The following is a 20927-nucleotide window of genomic DNA, read 5'->3' as shown; positions in this document are numbered from 1 at the left end:
GGTGTACATCTATTAAAGTCCTACTAGTAGCTAGAAAAGGCCTTCCTAATATTAAAGGTATGTTCCAATCTTCTTCCATATCAAGAACTACAAAATCTACCGGAAAGATAAATTTGTCTACCTTTATTAGGACATCCTTCACCACTCCCCTAGGATATGTTATGGATCTATCCGCCAATTGAAGATGAATCATGGTTGGCTTCACCACTCCTAAACCAAGTTTCCTGAAAATAGAAAATGGCATCAAGTTAATGCTAGCTCCTAAATCATATAAAGCTTTATCAAAATAAAAACTACCAATTGTGCAAGGAATATTAAAACTCCTTGGATCTCCGAGCTTTTGTGGTAATTTCTTCAATAACAATGCGCTACACTCTTCCGTAAGCATCACCGTCTCATGTTCTTCAAATCTCCTCCTTTTGGTGATAATCTCCTTCAAAAACTTTGCGTACTTCGGCATTTGCTCCAACATGTCTACAAAAGGAATGTTAATATGTAAAGTTCTAAACATGTCCATAAACTTACCGAATTGCTTATCCAATCTTTGTTTTTGCACTCTGTAAGGATACGGGAGGTTCGCATGGCTCAACGGGGGTTTCTGCTTGGATGCACGGTCGCCACGGCCATCAGATTCATCGTCGTGGTGATTGTTTGATAATTTTGACAAAATCGGAACAACATCACGGTTGTCGCGGCCATCGTCCCTCTGTTCATTCTGTAGGGTTTGTTCTTTCCTCTGTTTTTCACCTTTGAATTTTCCAAACTTTGACCACTCCTCAAGGTGATTACATGCTCTTGTTCCTTAGGATTCTTCTCTGTGTCACTCGGCAAAACTCCTTGAGCTCTTCCCGCTAATATGTTGTGAATCTGCCCAATTTGAGTCTCAAGGTTCCTAATAGAAGCTGATTGGTTTTGAGCCAGGATGTCACTCTTCTCAAACCTCTTGCTTGTCTCTTCAGTGAACTTGGTCAACACATTCTCTAAATTAGATTTTTGCTCTTGAGGTTGAAAAACAAGAGCTTGCTTTTGCTCATTATTGTTGCTCCATGAAAAGTTCGGGTGTTTCCTCCATGTTGGATTATATGTATTGGAATACGGATTCCCTTGCCCCCTTTGGAAATTGTTGATGTAATCGGCTTGTTCAGGCTGAGCAAATGGGTTTCCCTCTTGGCAATCGTTCGATGCATGATTTCATGGACAAAGGTCACATGTTAGAGAAGAAGATTCAATTGCATTTATTTTCAACACATTACCTAATTGCTTCTGGATGTTTGTAAGTTGAGTAGCCAATGTAGTGTAACTGTCAACTTCGTGCACTCCCGCTGATCTCCTTATTGAATTTCTCTCTGGAGTCCTCATATAGTTATTGTTTGCCATCACTTCAATTAAATTATAGGCTTCCTCCGGTGTTTTGTTGTTCAAGGCTCCCCCACTTGCAATATCTACCATGGCTTGTATATTTGGCATCAACCCATTGTAAAATGTTTGCACTTGCGACCATATTGGTAACCCATGGTGAGGACACCTCCGTACGAGATCCTTATAACTCTCCCAAGCTTCATAAAGCGATTCCATATCTTGCTGGAAAAAATTTGTGATGTCACTCCTCATCTTGGCAGACTTGATCGGCAGAAAATACTTCGCAAGGAACACTTGAACTAACTCATTCCAAGTAGTGATGCTTCCGGGTGGTAGAGAAATTAACCAAGCCTTAGCTTTATCCCGAAGAGAGAATGGGAAAAGCCTTAACCTAATTGCATCATCAGATACCCCATTATGTCGGAATGTATCGCATAGCTCCAGAAAATTTGCGATATGCAAATTAGGATCATCGCTAGACAACCCTGCAAATTGAATTGAATTTTTTATCATTTGAATTATGTTTGGCTTTATCTCAAAGGTATTTGCTTGAATCGGTGGTCTCCTAATACTAGAAGCACATCCCTCAATTGTAGGTCTTGAGTAATCCTTAAGTGCCTTTTGAACTTCTTCTTCTCCTGTATCTGTCATTGAAACTAACTCCTATGTACGGTCCAACACTAAAAATACAGAAATAAAAATTAAAGCACTAAAAACAAAAAACAAAAAACAAATTACAAACCAAATTAGCAACTAAATAGCTAGTATTGATATTGATAATATAAAAGCAATTCCCTGGCAACGGTGCCAAAAACTTCTTGTTGATTTTCGCAAGTGTACGAAATCGTGCAAGTAATAAAGTGTATAAATACGGATATCGAACCCAAGGGAATTACTATTATCAATTACCAATTAAACTATCCTATTACTATTTGATCAGTCCAAATTTTATGAAAGAAGAATCTAAATTAAATAAAATTAATAATTGAAATTAAAAAGAAAACTGAAAAGAGAACAATTAAAATAAACTTTGGGTAAAAACAAGATGACTAGACCTAGGGCATAGACTTCACACCAACTCTTATTCATATATATCGATCTCTTATGCTAATTTTATTAAGCTCTTCCTATAGGTCAAACTCCCTAAATTTCCAATAACTTTCTCTTGAACAATTATCAAATTAACCCCTAATTACTAACCCGAATTATCTCTAATCAGATTTAAGCAATTGGAGATCATTACGCTCTATGGAGTTTACCAAAAACTCACAAGTCACGTTAACCTATCTCTAGCGTTTCGCTCAACCTATGGTTTTACTACTGTAGACCAACTAAGTATCATCTCTCGATCTCAATTTAGTCCATTAGTTCATTCAATTCTTGGGCCCTTAAGAATCAAAGGCATTAGGAATAATAGTAAAACTTAGGAAGAATTCTTAATAAACATTAACAATCAAAGATCAATACATAATTAAGAGATTGTCTACATCTTAGCCCTAGAGAATAAAATTAGTTCATAATAAACTTGAAAGAAAAAATCATCTTTATTAAAACATTCATCATGAGTTTAGAAGAAAAGAATAAGGAAAACTTCTCTATATTGTGAATCAAAGCTCCAGAATTTCTGTTACTTCTCTTCTCTCCAGATTTTTCTCCCTTTCTTCTCACCCAAAGAATCCCAAAATAATGCTAAAAGACTTCTATTTATATCCCACAAGAGTTAGGGTTCGTTTTTCCTTAATTCTATTTGATTTGGAACCCTTAACCCTATTCTCCTGGCCAAAAAGGGACAACAAACTAGTGACTTACGTGACTGTGCCGTGGCACTGTGCTGTGGCACAGTACCTACTGGAAAAAGTGTGCTGCAGCACAGTAGCTGCTGCCCTTTTCCCACATCATTCCACTTTGCTTCAAAGATGTTAATTTTTGAACTTGATAACAATGGAATTTGGAATAGTTGTAAACATATGAAATGTAGTCCTTTGAATCAGCATTCCAACGGTCCAAGAATCGTCTTAATCTGAGTTCTACAGATCAAGATATTTTCAAAATACTGAGGCATGCACAAGCTGGAACGTAATCTAGAATCTTCTCTTTACTTCAAGTTCCATATCTTCTTCAATTCAACTCTGATTCTTGATCCGTTTGTTTCCACTCGTCACTCATTCCATTGTAAACATGATTCTTCATCTGAGCATAACATTTAAGTACTAGTGACCTGAAAAACACTCCAAAAACACCCGTGATCCCGTAAAAGGCAATTATTAAAATATTAAGCAACTTTACCAAATTAAGCCTAATTTCCCATAATTAATCCCCCAAAAACCACTAAGTAAATGTGTATTTTCAAGCTCTTATCACAAAGTACAGAACAAATTCATGCCTTACTAAATAGTACTCCCAAGTCTTCAAAGCACACACAACAAAATAAAACTCCTCATACGTAGCCCGTTTATGCCTCGCATTGCTAAGTTTCTCACTGAAATAAGCTACTGGTCTCTTATTTTGTGAAAGGACAGCTCTTATTCCCACACCACTAGCATCAAATTCAACTTCAAACAAGGCCTCAAAACTAAAACAGGGGCAGTGTATAATTTCTCCTTTAACATAGCAAAGCTAGTTTCAGCTTCCTCACTCCATTGGAACTTCCCTTTCTCCAGACATTCTATAATAGATGCTGCAATACTACTGAAATTTCTGATAAAACGCCTGTAGAAGGTTGCCAACCCATGGAAACTTCTGACATCCTTTACTATTTTTGGGGTAGGCCACTCCCTAATTTCTCGAACCTTCTCTTCATCTACTTGAATATCATTTGCCCCAACAATATAGCCTAGGAACAATAACCTATTTGTCATAAAACTGCACTTCTTTAGGTTCACGTACAACTTGTTTTTTCTGCAAAACTGTTAGTACCTCACGTAAGTGTTGAATGTGCTCTTCTTCTGCTTGACTATGAATCAGGATATCGTCAAAATAAACAACTACAAACTACCCAATAAAAGGTTTCAGTACCTAATTCATTACTCTCATAAAAGTGCTCAGTGCATTTGACAAACCAAATGGCATCATAAGCCACTCATACAAAACCTTCTTTGTCTTAAAAGTTGTTTTCCACTCATCCCCATGTCTAATTCAAATTTGGTGGTACCCACTCTGCAAATCAATCTTCGTAAACACTTGTACCCCATGTAATCTATCAAGCATGTCATCCAGCATAGGAATCAGAAACTTGTACCCTACAGTGATTTTATTTATAGCCTTGCTATCCGTACACATCCTCCAATTCCCATCTTTCTTTAGCATTAGTAAGGCAGGAATTGCACATGGACTCATGCTCTCTTAAATGCACTCCTTCGCTAATAATTCCTCCACCTTTTCTTTCAGAATCTCGCTCTCCTTTGGACTTATCCTATAGTGAGGTAAGTTTGGCAAGCTAGCTCTAGGAATTAGATCAATATGGTGCTGAATATCCCTCATAGGTGGTAACTCGTCGAGTAACTCCTCTGGCATCACCTCACTAAATTCTTCTAACAATGGCTTGATTGCTTTCGGGTACTCTTTTGTCTTCAACTCCCCTTCAATAGTCAATACTTGCTTCATAATCAGTGCATGCATCACCCTTGATGCCTTGAAAGCAACTTCTAACTCTAACCCCAAATGTGTAACAGTAAAGAAGGTCCACCCCTCCACTTTAGAAGCTTTGGTTTTGGAACTCTTTTTCATTGTTAGCAAGGTGAATTTGACGCCATCTTTCTCCAACTTATAGGTAGTTTCTCTCCCGTCATGTTGTGCTGCCACATCAAATTGCCATGGCCTGCCAAATAATAAATTACAAGCATCCATATCCGCAACATCAAAATATACCTCATCTCTGTATTGCCCAATGGAAAAAGGAACCTTTCACTATTCTGTTACTTGAATTTTCTCTGCTGCCTTAATCCACCCAATAGTGTATGCATTAGGGTGCTTCTCAATTTTCAGACCCAATTTCTCAACAACATCTCTGCTAATAATATTTTCACAACTACCTCGGTCAATAATCACATCAAATAAAAGGTTAGTGATAGTGCACCTGGTTCGAAATAATTGATGTCGTTGGGTGTTGTCCTCTTGTTTTGGCGTCAACATCAGTCTCCTCACCACATACTTCTGGCCATCATCCCCATCTATAGCACAATAAACTTCAACATCCTCTTCTCCTCATTCCATAACATGGACTGTTTTTCTGAAGGGACAGTCGCTCAATCTATGACCAGGTTGGTTACATTTGAAACACTTCCTAGGGGTCAGTTTCTCATAGGGATTTGCAGCTTTCTACCCTTCCTTTGTATCTATTATCTTCTGTTTTCCAACCGCCTTTTCTTTTTTGAACCGATCATTGCGTGCAAGAACATCCTGACTTGCCTTATTCTTTTCACTATTTGTTCTATAATTCTTCCCATTGTAATTCTTGCGTGAATAGTCTAGTCTACTTTTCTCTTGCAACAACAGTTCAGCCTTTAATGCAAAGTTTCATGCCTCTACTAAATTCCGCATTACTTGCACCCCTATTTTGTCCTTGATAACTGCTTTCAAACCCTCCAAATGTCTTGCAACCTGCTAGCCTTCAGTCTCCCTCAAGTCATTCCTTTTTGCCAACCTCATAAACTCTGCGGTATATTCATGCACATATTTATGTCCTTGATGACATTTTTGGTACTGCTCGAACAAGATCTGTTCATAATCAGGAGGAAGAAAATCCCTTTGTAACAATTGCTTCATTCTATACCATGCTCTAACTGGTGCTCTCCCCTCACGAAGTCTTCTGACCTGCAATCTTTCCCACCATGCTGAATCTCCTCCCTTCAATCTACATGCGACTAGTTTCACCCTTCTCCCCTCTAGGATATCCATATATTCAAAAAAAACCTATCTACTTCTGCCATCCAATCCAAAAATTCCATAATAACTAAATGTTCTCTAAAGCAAGGGATATCTACCTTTAATCTGAATTCGTTGGAGTCTCTGTCACCGTACTGATTTCTGCCATAACCCATATTCCTTTCAGGTTCCTCATAATAACCATCTTCTTCGTCTAGCTCTTCTACATAAAATGGTTGTCTACCTCTATTTGCAAAAACAGGTCTGCCAATAGGTCATCCGTGAGTGGCATCATCCTTGGTATGTTGCCTTTCATCATTCCTATTTCTATTGGCATCTACGCTCAAAGCATCAAGTCGATCTGCAATTTCTTCAAACTGTCGTTCAAAGCATCATTCCAAACACTAGAATTTGAGATCAATTCGTTGCTCCAAAGCTCTTAGCGCCACCCCTTGCGAGGTCTCAGCTCCTTAATCTTCGTCATGAGAACCGTCGTCGCCTACAATGTCATCACCTACCATTAGATTAGATGAATTTTGCCTACTCTGATGCTAATTGATGCAGCGAGTTAGCGTGATAACACAAGGCTAGCACTCAACTATGCCTTTAATTAGGGTTGATAAACAAGTCTCAATCTCGAAACTTAAGCCTTAAAATCTGAAGTAAAATCTGAATAATGTATTGAATTCATCCAAAACAAAAAATAAGTTTATATAGGGTGAAAACCAACCCTAACAAGACTCCTAATAGCAAAAAGAAACAAAAACTAAATTAATTAAAATAAGAAAACCCGAAATAAAATAGGAAAAAACGCGCAAACAACTAAAATAGCCCCAAAACACGCAAAAATGATGGAGTTTGGCCTCGAAAACGACCTCCAACTAGCTAAAACTTGTTTCCACGTCGACGGGCTTGAAATAAGCTTTCCAACGGTATCTTACAAGCCCCTTAACTCTTCCCAGATCAAAAGTTATGGCCGTTTGAATAGGGCATGCTCATTTAGGGCATTTGGGCTTCACGCATGAACTTTTGATGGTCAACCCGCTCCATGAATTCATCCGCCAGACATTCGACGTCAGATTTTTTTCAACTAACACAATAGATAATTGACGTTGATGAGTTAAACAATGAATATAGTATGCACACTCATTCTCCTTCAAAATAAGTGTTTTAAGGCCGTTGAACCTGCCTTGCATGTTACTAATACCATCATAATTTTGTCCCCGCAACCTAGATATACTCAATCCATGTCTTCAAATCAAATCATCAATCAATGCCTTAAGTGAAAGTGCAGTAGTACTACTTACATGCTCAACAGCTATAAAACACTCAACCGCATCTCCCTTCTTGTTCACATAACAAAATACAACCACCATTTGCTCCTTTATTGATACATCATGAGACTTATCAATCAAAATAGAAAACAATGAATCATTCATCTCCGTAATAATAGCAAGAATGGTTTCAATTGCAAAAGCACTTAAAATGTCTTTTGAATATCGGGTGGTGTTAATTTGAGATTTTCAGGAGCATTCTTCAGTGTAACATCTCTTAACATCTTTATCATGGTTAGCAACAAACTCTTAACAGCTCAAGAAAATTTCCTTTGTTGTCTGAATCATCAGATTCATCATTACCATGAAATGCAATACCTTGTTTCAAAAGAAACAAAATAAAATCAATCAACAAATTCAAGCAAGCTCGATATTCACTTCAACTTTGGTCTGAATATCTCGAAAAAAAAATGTTTGGATGTGTTGGTCTTGTTTCAGTAAAACTTCACATTTTATGATCGCTTGATTATGGGCATTATTAGGACGTCCCACGTGAATTGAAAGTCTTTCTTTCTTCTTCCAATTTCGATAACCATTAACAACAAATGAATCACCGCTACCTTGTTCCCCATTATTAAACTTGAAAAGGTAGCAACACAGATAAACTGCATCCTTCGCTATACTATACTACAATTAATTTTCATTACTCTCAAACCAACCAATATTGAACCATCGAGTTACTTTGCCAAAATTTTCATACAGGAAATTATGGTTTTTAGGTTGACAAAGACCTTTTCTGAATATGCTCTTCGGACTTGTTCTCAAATATTACGATTATAATCTAAAATTTGAGGTTTTAAGCCAGAATCTGAAAGAATGTTTGATAAATCTATATCTTCACCGCTACAATTTTGCCGTAGACCATCATCAATTTTTTCCTAAGCATCACCGTTAATCCTCTTTGGAGTAGGCGACGACTCTTGTTTACGTTTGAAATACCTCTCCATATTGTTTCAAAGTCAAGTTTATATATTAAATTAACACATAGGTAAAAGATATTGTTGTTTATAATATTATGGCAGTTTTATTATCACTAATTCCTACATCTTTTAAGTATGAAGAATTAAAAGATTTGCCTAATAATCATTAAGAATCAATACAACCTATATTAGTCAAAGAATTAAATTAAGAAAATAAGGCCTAATAATTTATCTAAATTATACCAATTTTCAATTCACAAGCAATTGCATAATATATATTATTTACAAGATAAAAACCGTGGTGATAACTAACCACTTGACCACTAAGTTAAAACTAACAAAAACAATATATATAATACTCTAACAACACAAAACAAATTAAATATCAATTACTCAATTTGTCTAAATTATACTCTTTCACAATTCACAACTAATCATTACAAATTTGTTAACAAACCCATTAAATAAAATCATTAAAAAGTAAAATTATAAATATAAAATTTGATGCAAACTATACTTTAATTAATTATTTTTGTCTAATTTTCTTGGTCTTGAACCATGAGAAGGGAAAATTCCAACATAAGGTTTAGTTCTCAAACAATTAAAAGAAGTTATATGCAATTAATTGGGGGCAAAAAGCTAAAATAATCACATTCATAAAGTGAGAAAAAGAAATTTTTTAAAGTAGACATGAGAGAGAGAAGGAAGTTGCAGTTTTTATTGAAGTAGTGGAAGAAGAATGAAGGAAAAAACAAGTTTTTACTTTTGAGTGAAAAGACTGGTGTTTGATTCATTTTTCCCAATCATATCCTATCCAATCCTATCCAAAATACATATTTATTTCAATATTTTCAAAATCTAATTCTATTATATTAAACTTAAAATATTTAGATTTTTTTAACCCCCTATGTTTGTTAATTTAACTAAACACCCTGAAGCATTAAAAATTAACAAAAACACCGTAACCCACCCATTAAGGGCCCATCACCAACAATTGCCCATGTTGACGTTTCGCACCAACCCTCAAACTTTCCACAATCAAGAGAACACAAAATGCTAATAAATTTGGTTGCTGCTGACTGCAGACAATTACTCAATTCATAACTCACAAGTGGTCAGTTTGTCATTATAATTGTTTTTAAAAGTAGAATTGAGAGGAAATCAAGCAAAAATATATAAATTTTTTTTTTTTATTTGGTTTTTAAAAAAAAAAATATAGAGGAAATAAAAAATCTTAGCAGTAGAAGGGGATGAAAAAAGAAAAAAAGAATTTGAGAGGAAATCAAAACAAAAATATATAACCCTTGTTTGTTACACTATTTTGGATCATTATTCTGTTATCTTATTTGGATTAAAAAATAAAATGTGTTTATTTATTTATTGGGTCAATCTATTCTGAAAATTAATCAAACTCAAATAAGATTTTTTGTCTAAAAATAAAAAGAGGGTAGGATTTTTTTCTAGATTATCTAACTCTATTCAACTCAAAACATTTTTCCAACTCTATTCAACTAAAAATATTTAGTTTTCTCTCCTTCCAATTTGAAAATTAATGTACCCAAGACCACCATCACTGGCCACCGTCGTTGCCACTGGCAGTCATTGCTGGCCGATGTGGCCAGAATAGCACATGACCAGTCAGATCTAGCCGATCATGCGTCAATCTAACCGTTGTTGGCCAGATCTATCATGGATCTAGCTAGAACGGCCCCGTTAACGGTCAAACCTATTTGGCCACACGACAGCCAGATTTTGGCCATTAACAACAGACAGATTTTGGCTATGGATCTGGCCAGAAACGATCATATCAAAGCACAATTGGTCAAATTCAGCTAGTCGTACGCCGTTTCGACGACTGCCAGCTACCATCCAATAGTGGTGGCTAACAGTTGGCTGTGGTGGCCGACGGCCAACTGTCCTCTTTTGTGGTTGGGGTACTTTAATTAATTTTTAAACTTTTATTGTGAAGATGTTTAGCTAAATTAACAAATGTAAAGGGTTAAAAAATAGTCTAAATATTTTCAGAAAATGTATCAAACAATTATTCTGTCTTAAAAACCTTTTAAAAAAATGTATCAAACAACTGTTCAGTATTTTATCAAACTCTAATATACTTTTTACATATTTTATCAAACTCTAATATACTTTTTACATATTTTATCAAACATATTTTCAGAATTGGATCCAATTCGATTTAATCCAATTCAACTCAACTTAAAATTCTTTTCCATAATAACGTTTTTCAAATAATTCTACCAACCAAGCCCATAAATTTTAGTTGTAGAAAAAGAGGAAAACAATTTAAAAAAAAAAATTCACACACCTAGGATCAAATCCGGGCCGCTGGCATTAGGGGTGTTCAAAAGAACTGGTTGGAACCGGAACCGGCGGGTACCCTGGATTTGGTTTCGGTTCCTACCCAGAACCAGTCGTCAATGGGTAGGTTCCGGTTCTAAATTTTTGGAACCGTTACTGTACGGTTCCGGTTCCGGTTCCTATATATAGGAACCAGAACCGGAACCAGGAACCAGGAACCGAGACTAATATAAAATAAAATTAAAGATTAGGGGAGTTAATATAAATTTTTGTAGAAAAAGTAATGTGAATACATTTATATTTATATTTCATAACATTTAAAGTAAGTTGGTTTGACTTTTGAGAATCTACCTTTACAAAGTAATGGGGTTTGTAATTTTGAATTTATAATTTGTAATTTTATTTTTGTTAACAAGTGCCAGGTGGGGGGGTATTTGTAAGTTTTTAAAGGTTTTTTTGCCATTTTAAAAACTTTTGAAGGGTCATGTAATTTTACAGGGTACCCAGAACCGGAACCGTTGTTACAGGTTCTGGTTCTGGGTACCTAGGAACCGGAACCGTCGGTTCCAGTTCTGGTTCCAAATTTCAAGGAACCGTCGGTTCCGATTCCGGTTCCGGTTCCTTCAAAAAGTGTAGGGTACCCGGAACCGAACACCCCTAGCTGGCATGACCCGTGAGTATTCTCACTACTTTACTAGAAGTTTGGGGTTAATTCTTATACACCTCTCTAAGAGATAGTCTACCCTTAGACCGTCTCAACACTTTTATAAAGTCTCGGATATTCCCTTGCCCATATAACTACGTCAATCTGAGTTGACTTAATTGAAAGTATTTTGGTAATTTAATTGGATAGGCAATTTATAAGGTTTAAAAAATAAATCAGAAATAAATAACAAATAGTGAAAGGGCATTAAAGTAATTTACCTTATATAAAAAGCTAAGGGCAATTCTATGCTGACAAACTCTTCTCACCAACTTTTTCTCCACAAACACAACGTATCAACTCGCAATTGGTCTCACCGAACCAAATACGAACTGACCAATTACGAGCTGCCACGTCTCGTTTGTAAGAGAAAGTTAGTGAGAAATATTTGTTAACCTATATTTATTCATTAATTTTTTAATAAAGATAAATTGACAAATATTTTTCATTAACTTTTCTTTATAAACGCAAATTGTCATTTCGCATTTGGTAAAGTAGGATTTATTATTGGACAAGTGAAACTCGTTACGAATTGACATATCACGTTTACGAGAGAAAATTAATCTATGTGGTAAAAGATAATTTAATGATTTTAAATTAAATAATTAAAAAATTGCATGATAAATATATAAAATTACCACATACTAGAGAGTTTGTATTAAAATTTTGTAATATTATTAATATTATTATTATTATTCTCTCGTCTCCTCCTCTCTCCCCAAAAAGGGCGAAAGTTGGCGGCTGCTCTTCATTTTCTCTCTCCTTTGTTCTCTTAACTGTCTTTTCTTTTATCATCCTCTACTCTCTCGATTTCCTTTTCCTAAATATTAGAGGTAGCAACAAATAGCGCATCTGCATAGCCGACACAGCCAGTGCCATGGCAGTTTCTCACTAGCAAAGGACGAGCTAAACCGACTATGGAAAGCTACGGGCGAAAAAAAAGCTAAGCTGATACGGCGATGGATAGTTGTCGTCGACGGCAGCTACATCATGGCTGGCCTTGATCAGCCCTTCAAGCCGCATAAAAACTCCGTGAACTGAGCCCCAATCCACCGCAAATCCATATGTCCAACAACTCTCCACCTGTTTCTGTTGAAGGTTTGTATCATGGTTGTGATTTAGTGTATTTTTATTATTATTATTTAAGTTTGTACTTAACTTATTAAACTTCAAAGTTCAAAATTTTCATCTTGGTTTCTTTGTCCCTCTCAAACCCAGGATCAACCAATCGGAGTCGAGTGAAGAAGCTTAGTCACAGAGGATTAGATTTTTTTTCTAAATAGAGGGGATTAGATTTCTGTCAATAGAGAAATGGGTTTTTGGAGTTTGAGAATTACTTTGTAGCCTTTTGGTATTTAATTGTTAGATTACAATGGATTACAAATTAAGGTCCACTATTGGCTCGGGCCTTTTTGTGGATCACTACACCATTTTTCTTGGGCTTTGACCATACTTTCTAAATAACATCAAGCCGACCAATGACGTACTTAGAGGTGTCTGCCGAGCCGAGTTCTGAGGTTGCCAGATTTTAGCTCCAAAAGCTCCATTGGAAAAGTGGAGAACTAAAGAGTTTTTCAAGGTTTTAAAACTCGATCCGGGGGGTAACCCGGCTAAGCCATCGGGTCACGGGTTTTACAGGTTGAACGGTCCGATTGGCCATGACATCATCATGCTGATGTCAGTAGCAAAAAAACAAATTTTTTTTTTAAAAAGTGCAGATTTTTATTTTTGCCAATGATAATAAAAAATTCCCTTAACAAATATATTCAAATCTAAAATGAAATTAAAACTTAAATATTTAAAACTACAAGTCTACAACATACCAAATTATAAAGTATAAACAATAAAGTAACAAGTAGTTTAAAATTAAATTAAAACAACATAATCAAAACGAAACCAACATCCTACATTTCTATTACATTTCCATTTAATTCAAGTCAAGGCTGACTTTGGGCACTAGATCCAAAAGCAAAATTACTTATATCAAGATAATCTTCATCGTTGTCCTCTGTTGTGTCGGTTGCAACAACTACTAACAAGTGTACTAGTCTCAAATAATATAGTATAACAAAATACAGGTTATCGTACCCAAGGAATTGCGTAAACAAGTACTGAAATATTAATTAGTCTTAACTTTATCTAGATAATCAAAATTTAGAATGGTGATCTTTAAAACTAAAAATATTAAAATCTGGAACATTAGCAATGAATTGCAGTAAAACTAAAATTAAGAATTCAATGAGAGAAAACGACTATGACTTCAGGCTCATCTATAACTTATCTGCACCCCTTAATTTACTATGGTCAGTAAATTTATTTAATTAATGTGACAACGAGATTTCCTAGGTTAACCAATATTCTTTCTCAAGCAATATTAATTCTACTTCTATCTCACACAATATTAAGCTTGATTTAGATTTAATGAAATAGACGAGCATTAAGCTTTATGAAATCTTCTAGCTTTCAGCACAAGTTAATCTTGCCTATGACTATTGCATGTATCAATTCATATATCTCTATATCCAATTAATCCATGGCCTATATTACTAGAGCACTCATGTGATATCTCCTCTCGGTCTCAATCACACAAAACAATTCTATCAGAAATTGATCAAGTTCCTAATAGCATTAAGCACATAATATAGACTTATCATTAGAAAAATAATTCACTGATCAAAGAGTAAAAGATTGATCACAGATCCATAAATAGACTAACCCTAGTTTTAGCATGAGAAAATTAGTTCATAATAAAAGAAACAAGAGTAGAATCCAAGAAATAAATCATATTGAAAAGGTAAAAACAAACTATATGATGAATTTTGTTTTTGATTCTCCTTTCTCTTTTGTTACCCAATAATCTCTCTCTAAGAATGGGTAAAATTCGGCCTCTTTAAGGAGTAATCTTAATCACCCTTAAATACCCAAAAGAATCCTAAGTGAAAAATGAAAGAAAAATTAATAAAAACCCTAAAAGTGTCGGACACGGCCCTGGTCGTGTCCAAATGTACATCACCACAGCCTAGGCGCTGTTTCCTGTCCTTGTTATTTTATCTTCATTCCACCACCACGGCCGTGGTAAACCACCAAGGCAAGGGCAAGACCTTCAAACTTGGCAGCTAATCTCAATTTATTCGAGCTTTGAATTCCAATTTCATTCCAATGCTCCAATCTACTCAATTAACGCCTGAAAATTACAAAAATTCTCCAAATCAATAGCTAACCATTCATATTTCAAACTTAACAAAAACTAACATCAAAACACATAAAACAAATGAGAAATTAACTAGAAGGCTATAAAAACAAACCTAAAAACACTAAATTTATGCAACTTATCAACTCCCCCAAACTTAGCCCTTTGCTCGTCCCCGAGTAAAGAAAATATCAGAAAAACAAATTCAACAATTATCAGGATTCGCAGCATTTCCAAAATCAAGGAAGAAGGCAAACATGCTTTAAATAATTCTCATGCATCCAAACATACAATCCAGCAATTGTGCACTCTATCTTTCCCCACCCATTCGTGCCTCACCAAGACTTTATACTTAACCCCTTGCTTATTTTTCTCTCTTTTTTTTTTTCAAAGGCTTCTTTAGATTGTCGCATCACCTTTTTACGCAAATGCACACCTTGTGATGAATGCCCCCGGTTACTCAGCAATGTCACAACACATAAAGTGCTTTGCATACCAAATTCTAGCTACGGTTTGACGCAAAATAAACATGGGTCTCATGAATACTCCTGGTTACTAAGTGCTCGAAACACAGAGTAGTTGTTCAAATAAAACAAATAAGCATAGTTAATTTATTTCAAGACTGTAATGCACTTCTTTTCTTTTTTTCTCTTTTTTCTCTTTTTTTCTCCCTTTTTTTTTTTTTTTTTTTTTTTTTTTTTTTTTTTTTTAAATAGGGATTGAAACAAGGCTTAGCTAATACACACAACAATCAGTGATAACCAGAATTTGCACAACCATCTAGAATTGCATACTTTTCAGCGTTCCTAAAATTGAGCATGTTTGAATCCTTCAATGACTTGATACTACCACTACTCCAGTGATTACCAAGTTCATCACAAAAACAATTTTTTTCCTTGGGGATATCACAAAGTTTCATTCAGGATTATATCAAGTATGAAAACACAATAAACTAAACACTTCCTAAAAACAACACACCAAACAAAAGAAATAAACCACAACGTGCAACACAAACCAAACTGCCCACTCCCCCAAACTTAAAGGATGCAATGTCTCAGTGCATGAAAAACAAAGAGAAGAAAAACAAAAAAACTGAAAAATGAGAGACAGAAACTTCCCTGAAGTGAGAGACAAAAACTACTAGGAATTTGGGCTCATAAAACGGTCAAATGTGGCTCCACAAATGAGCGGACATTCATTGACACTTGTGATGCTAGCTTTTAGGATTTTTTTTTTTTTTTTTTTTTTTTTTTTTGAAGCCACGTTGTGTAAACTGACACGGGTACCTTGTGGTGAAGGCTGGACTTTGCAAGCTTTTTATCCTTTACATGACCCTTTTATAAGGTGGATTGGCCTCCAAACTTGCTACAATCTCAATTAAGTGCTTATTCTTCCCTCCATCTTCTTTTGAATCACCAAAAGTTTCCAATGGATCTTCATACCTGTTATCTTGAAAATACCATAACCAAAGGATCAAAGCATCGATTCTAAAGCACGTGTTATCTTCTAAAGGGTGTTTCATAGTTTTAAAAACATCAAATGTTACTTTTTCATCTCCTACCCTAAGAATTAGCTCACCTCTTTGCACATCAATCAATGCCTTACCTGTGGCTAAAAATGGTCATCCAAGAACGGAGGTATCTCAACATCTTTTTCCACATCCAACACAAGAAAATCACAAGAAAAATAACTTTCTACCTTGACAAGCAAGTCCTCCATAATACCTTTTGGATATTTAATTGATCTGTCAGCCGTTGTAGAGATACTGTAGTGGCCCTTGGTTCTCCAGTCCCAATTTCCTGAAAATAGATAAAGGCATTACATTAATGCAGCACCTAAATCACATAAAGCTTTGGATTGAAGTGACCAATAATGCAAGGTATTGTAAAACTCCTTGGATCTTTTAATTTTGGTGGCAATTTATTTTGCAAAATTGCTGAACATTCTTCAGTGAGTTTTACTGTTTTTGCTCTTCCAGTTTTCTCTTGTTAGAAAGGATTTCTTTCAAGAACTTTGCATGCTACATCTGAAAAAGAGCATCTGCAAATGGAATATTAACATGCAATTTCTTAAAAATATCTAAAAAGTTTGCAAATTGCTAATCAACTTTCTGCTTCTTCAATGCAAGAGGGAAAGGAGGTTGAATCACTATCTTCTTAGGGTCAAACAACTTTCAGCAATGTTGCATGGTTGCACTTTCATTGCTCCTCTTTCTCTTGCTCTTTATGCCCAATTTCTTTGCCACGCCTTAGTGTAATTACCTTCCACATGCTCCTTTGGATTCTTCTCTATGTCACTAGCAACGTCCTTAGAGTGTCCCTGATATTAAATTTGCCAATTGCCCCATCTGAGTCTCCAAATTTCTGATCAAAGCTTCTTGATTCTGAAATCTTACTTCAGTGGAGCTTACAAACTTCGTCACGAGTTCCTCCAATTGGGCTTCTTTTTCTGAGGAAAACCCGGAGGTGGTGATTTCACTGCTTTGGATTGCTCCATGAAAAATTGGGGTGATTCTGCCGACCAGGGTTGTAAGTACTGGAGTAGGGATTATCCTGTTGTTGCCTGTGAAAATTACCAACATAATTAGCACTTTCAGTAGATTACAAAAGGGTTACCTACCTGACATTCATTGCTAAGATGGTCTCCTCCACATAGATCACAACTCTCTCTTCACTTGCTGATTGGGGCACTCATATTATCAATCTTTTGTTCAACGCTTCCAATTGAGCAGAAATTGTTATGTTGCATCCACTCCATATAATCCTGCTGCCTTCCTTTGTGACACTTTATCAAGAGCCATTGGTGCTTTTGAAGCCATCTCATCCAATAATTCATACGCTGCTTCTGCTGTCTTCTTCATTATAGTGCCTCCTGAAGCTACATCATCATAGAACGGTTAGCAGGAATTAAACCATTATAAAAAGTTTGTACTTGTAACCAAATTGGTAATCTATGATGCGGGCATTTCCTCAACACCTCTCTATAACGCTCCCATTCTTCATATAACAACTCTCTATCTACCTGCATAAAATTAGTGATATCATTACGCATCCTTGCAGTTTTAGAGGGAGGAAATATTTAGCAAGAAAGCGCTGAGCCAATGCATCCCAAGCTGTAATAAATTCTAGGCAAAGAATTTAGCCAATTCTTGGCTTTATCTCTTAATGAAAAAGGGAACAGTCTCAATCTAATTGCATCGTCTGTGACACCATTTTGCTTGAATGTATCACATATCTCCAAGAATTTTCCAATGTGAGCATTTGGACCTCGTGGGCTAAACAACAGAATTGGTAGGCTGACTGAATCATCTGAATAACGTAGATTTAATTTCAAAGTTATTTGTTGTAATGGCTGGCCTCCTAATGCTAGAAACGTGCCCTTCAATGACGGCATTGCATAATCCATTAAAGAATATGGGGCTGCATCTTCTTCGAGATTCTCCAAAAGTAAAGGATCCTCTTGATTATTATTGTTGTCTCATATTCCTTGTTTGCCTTCTTCTCAATGCCCGTATTGTTCTCTCAATTTCTGGATAAAAAAGGTTTAAGAATCTCTATCTTCGTCTAGTGTCTCATACACTAGAAGATCTAAAAACAAGAGAACTTGCAAAAATATATATATAAATGGAACAAGATCTAAAGTAAAGCTAAACTAATGTTTCAATTTGCCTAACTGCAATCCCCCAACGGCGCCAAAAACTTGTTGTTCGTTTGCAACAACTACTAGCAGTGTACTAGTCTCAAGTATATAGTATAACAAAATACAGGTTATCGTACCCAGGATTGCGTAAACAAGTACTGAAATATTAATTAGTTCTAACTTTATCTAGATAATCAAAACTTAGAATGGTGATCTTTAAAACTAAAAATTAAAATCTGGATTTAGAAACGAATTGCAGTAAAACTAAAATTAGAATTCAATGAGAGAAAATGGCTAAGACTCAGGCTCATCTAAACTTCTCTGCACCCCTCAATTTACTATGATCAATGATTTATTTAATTAATGTGACAACGTGATTTCCTAGGTTAACCATATTCTTTCTCAAGCAATATTAAGCTTGATTTAGATTTAATGAAATAGACGAGCATTAAGCTTTATAAATCCTCTAGCTTTCACACAAGTTATCCTGCCTAGACTATTGCATGTATCAATTCATATATCTCTATATCCAATTAATCCATGGCCTATTACTAGAGCACTCATGTGTATCCCCTCTCGGTCTCAATCACACAAAACAATTCTATCAGAAAGATCAAGTTCCTAATAGCATTAAGCACATAATATAGACTCATCATTCGAAAAATAATTCACTGTCAAAGAATAAAAGATTGATCACAGATCCATAAATAGACTAACCCTAGTCTTAGCAGAGAAAATTTTTCATAATAAAAGAAACAAGAGTAGAATCCAAGAAATAAATCATATTGAAAAAGTAAACAAACTTTGTGATGAATTTTGTTCTTGATTCTTCTTTCTCTTTGTTACCCAATAATCTCTCTCCAATAATGGGTAAAATTCGGCCTCCCTAAGGAGTAATTGTAACGCCTACGTTAGGTAGTAGTTAAATTTTGTTGCATTGCTTGAATGTTTATTGATTTGTTCTCATTTGAGCTTGCATGTTGTTATTTTTGTTTTGGTTGGCCCTTAGTTGAATTTTGTTAAAGTTATTTTGGAAAAATGCGAAGAAAATCCCTTAAACTTTCATTAGGGTAAATGGTCTTTTCACTCAAAATTAGTTGAAAACTTGGGGAGTGAAAAGAGATAGAATTTCATGGAGAATGTAATAAAAATGAGGGCATTATTGTAATTGACTAAGGCACATAGATGGAATTTCTGAGAAAGAGCAAGGGCAAAATGGGAAACTATATATATATATTATTATGTAATAAGATGTCAAGAGTAAACCCCTGCCACTCTATCCCTCCATTCATGCCATTCTCTACTCAAATTCTCTCAAATTTCTTCACTAGATTTCCCAGGAAATTCATAGATTTGTGGTATTTTTGAGTGGATTTTTAATCCTAAGCATCCAAAGGTAAGATTCTTGCATCAAGATGTGAGATTAAATTTTAAATTTTGAATTCTTATGGTTTTATATGCTTAGGGTTTAAGAAGAAAGGAATTCTGTCAAAGAAGATTATAGTGTTGGAGTTGTTCAAATTCAAGTAAGTAAATCCAACCTAAGTTGAGATTTGAGAAATCCTTGAGTAGAGTTTATGTATGTATAAGTATGTATGTTATTAGAATTGAGTTAGATGAATATTTTCTTTGTGGTTGTTGAATACACTTTAATTATGAGAAGGGTTTGATGTGTGAAAGAGATTGAAATTGAGTTGAAGTTGGAGGAGTTTCATGATATTTTTGGGAGTGTTTTCCTTGGCAGGATTTATGACTATATGAGGAGTTTTCCTCCCATTTTGGATGGTTAAGAAGAAAGCAAAGTTATGTAAAGTAGAGTTCTTGTATGCACTTAGTTGCTTGATGAAATGTCTAAGTGAAAACATGTTACCAAACTATCTTGTCACAGCCGTGGACTTTCTAAGTGATTTTTTGGCATCTTACAGATTGAACTGATTTAGACCAAAACATAAAATTTATAGCCCTGTCTCTAGCTTTAAAACGAGACAAAAATCGTAGCAATCCGATGTGTATAACTCAAGTTATGCCTTCTTGAGTGTGACCTGCGCAGAATGACTGTCTTTGATGCAACATTGCATTTGTGCTTTTCATGAGTGCATTAATGAGCATGATCATCCATATGCATTAATTATGAATAGAGAAAGAGTAGAAAAAGAGTAGAGAACTTTGAGTGTGAGCTTTATTAAGGAAAAGAGAGAAAAGAGAGTAGAGTAGGTTTCGATGGGAACCGTGAGTATGGGTAGAGTATTCCCGCTATACGCCGCATTAAAGAGCAGCATGAGTATGAGAGAGAGAAGTGGTGTAGCCCGTGAGAGTGCATGCAGATGAGGGCTATACCCAGAGTACCCGAGAGAGAGATTATACACTCCATGGCCAAGGGTTTCGAATCCATGCATAACCGAGTCTAATCAGCTAAAACGTAGAAGCCATGGAGAGCGGGAGCGAGTCCCGGCGTGCCTTCGGTAAGATGGGGCCGTGACTTACTAAGAGAGTTAGTAGAAAAAAAGAGTTCTAAGAAAGAGAAACAAAAAGAGAAAACAGAGAGAAGTATAAAAGAGAGAGTAAATGAGAATTGTAAGAAAAGACTTAGAGAAGAGAGAGAG

General features: G+C 35.5%; 1 protein-coding gene and 2 non-coding genes across 3 annotated transcripts; 2 read left to right on the top strand and 1 right to left on the bottom strand.

Annotated features, from left to right (window-relative positions):
- The first annotated feature begins 1507 nt into the window (after positions 1-1507).
- LOC116134371 lies at positions 1508-1614 on the top strand. Its single transcript, XR_004128728.1, has one exon. It is a non-coding gene; the product is annotated as a small nucleolar RNA R71 (small nucleolar RNA).
- A 3087-nt stretch (positions 1615-4701) lies between these two features.
- Positions 4702-5205, bottom strand: LOC116134354. Its single transcript, XM_031420035.1, has one exon. It carries the CDS (start codon positions 5203-5205, stop codon positions 4702-4704), a length of 504 nt encoding a protein of 167 aa, XP_031275895.1.
- Positions 5206-17632: 12427 nt separating this feature from the next.
- Positions 17633-17736, top strand: LOC116134373. The gene has a single exon (XR_004128730.1). It is a non-coding gene; the product is annotated as a small nucleolar RNA R71 (small nucleolar RNA).
- The last annotated feature ends 3191 nt before the right edge of the window (positions 17737-20927 follow it).

The sequence above is a fragment of the Pistacia vera genome, unplaced genomic scaffold (assembly GCF_008641045.1).
Source record: "Pistacia vera cultivar Batoury unplaced genomic scaffold, PisVer_v2 Contig286, whole genome shotgun sequence".
Classification (NCBI taxonomy): Eukaryota; Viridiplantae; Streptophyta; class Magnoliopsida; order Sapindales; family Anacardiaceae; genus Pistacia; species Pistacia vera.
This window is presented reverse-complemented; position numbering and strand designations above follow the sequence as displayed.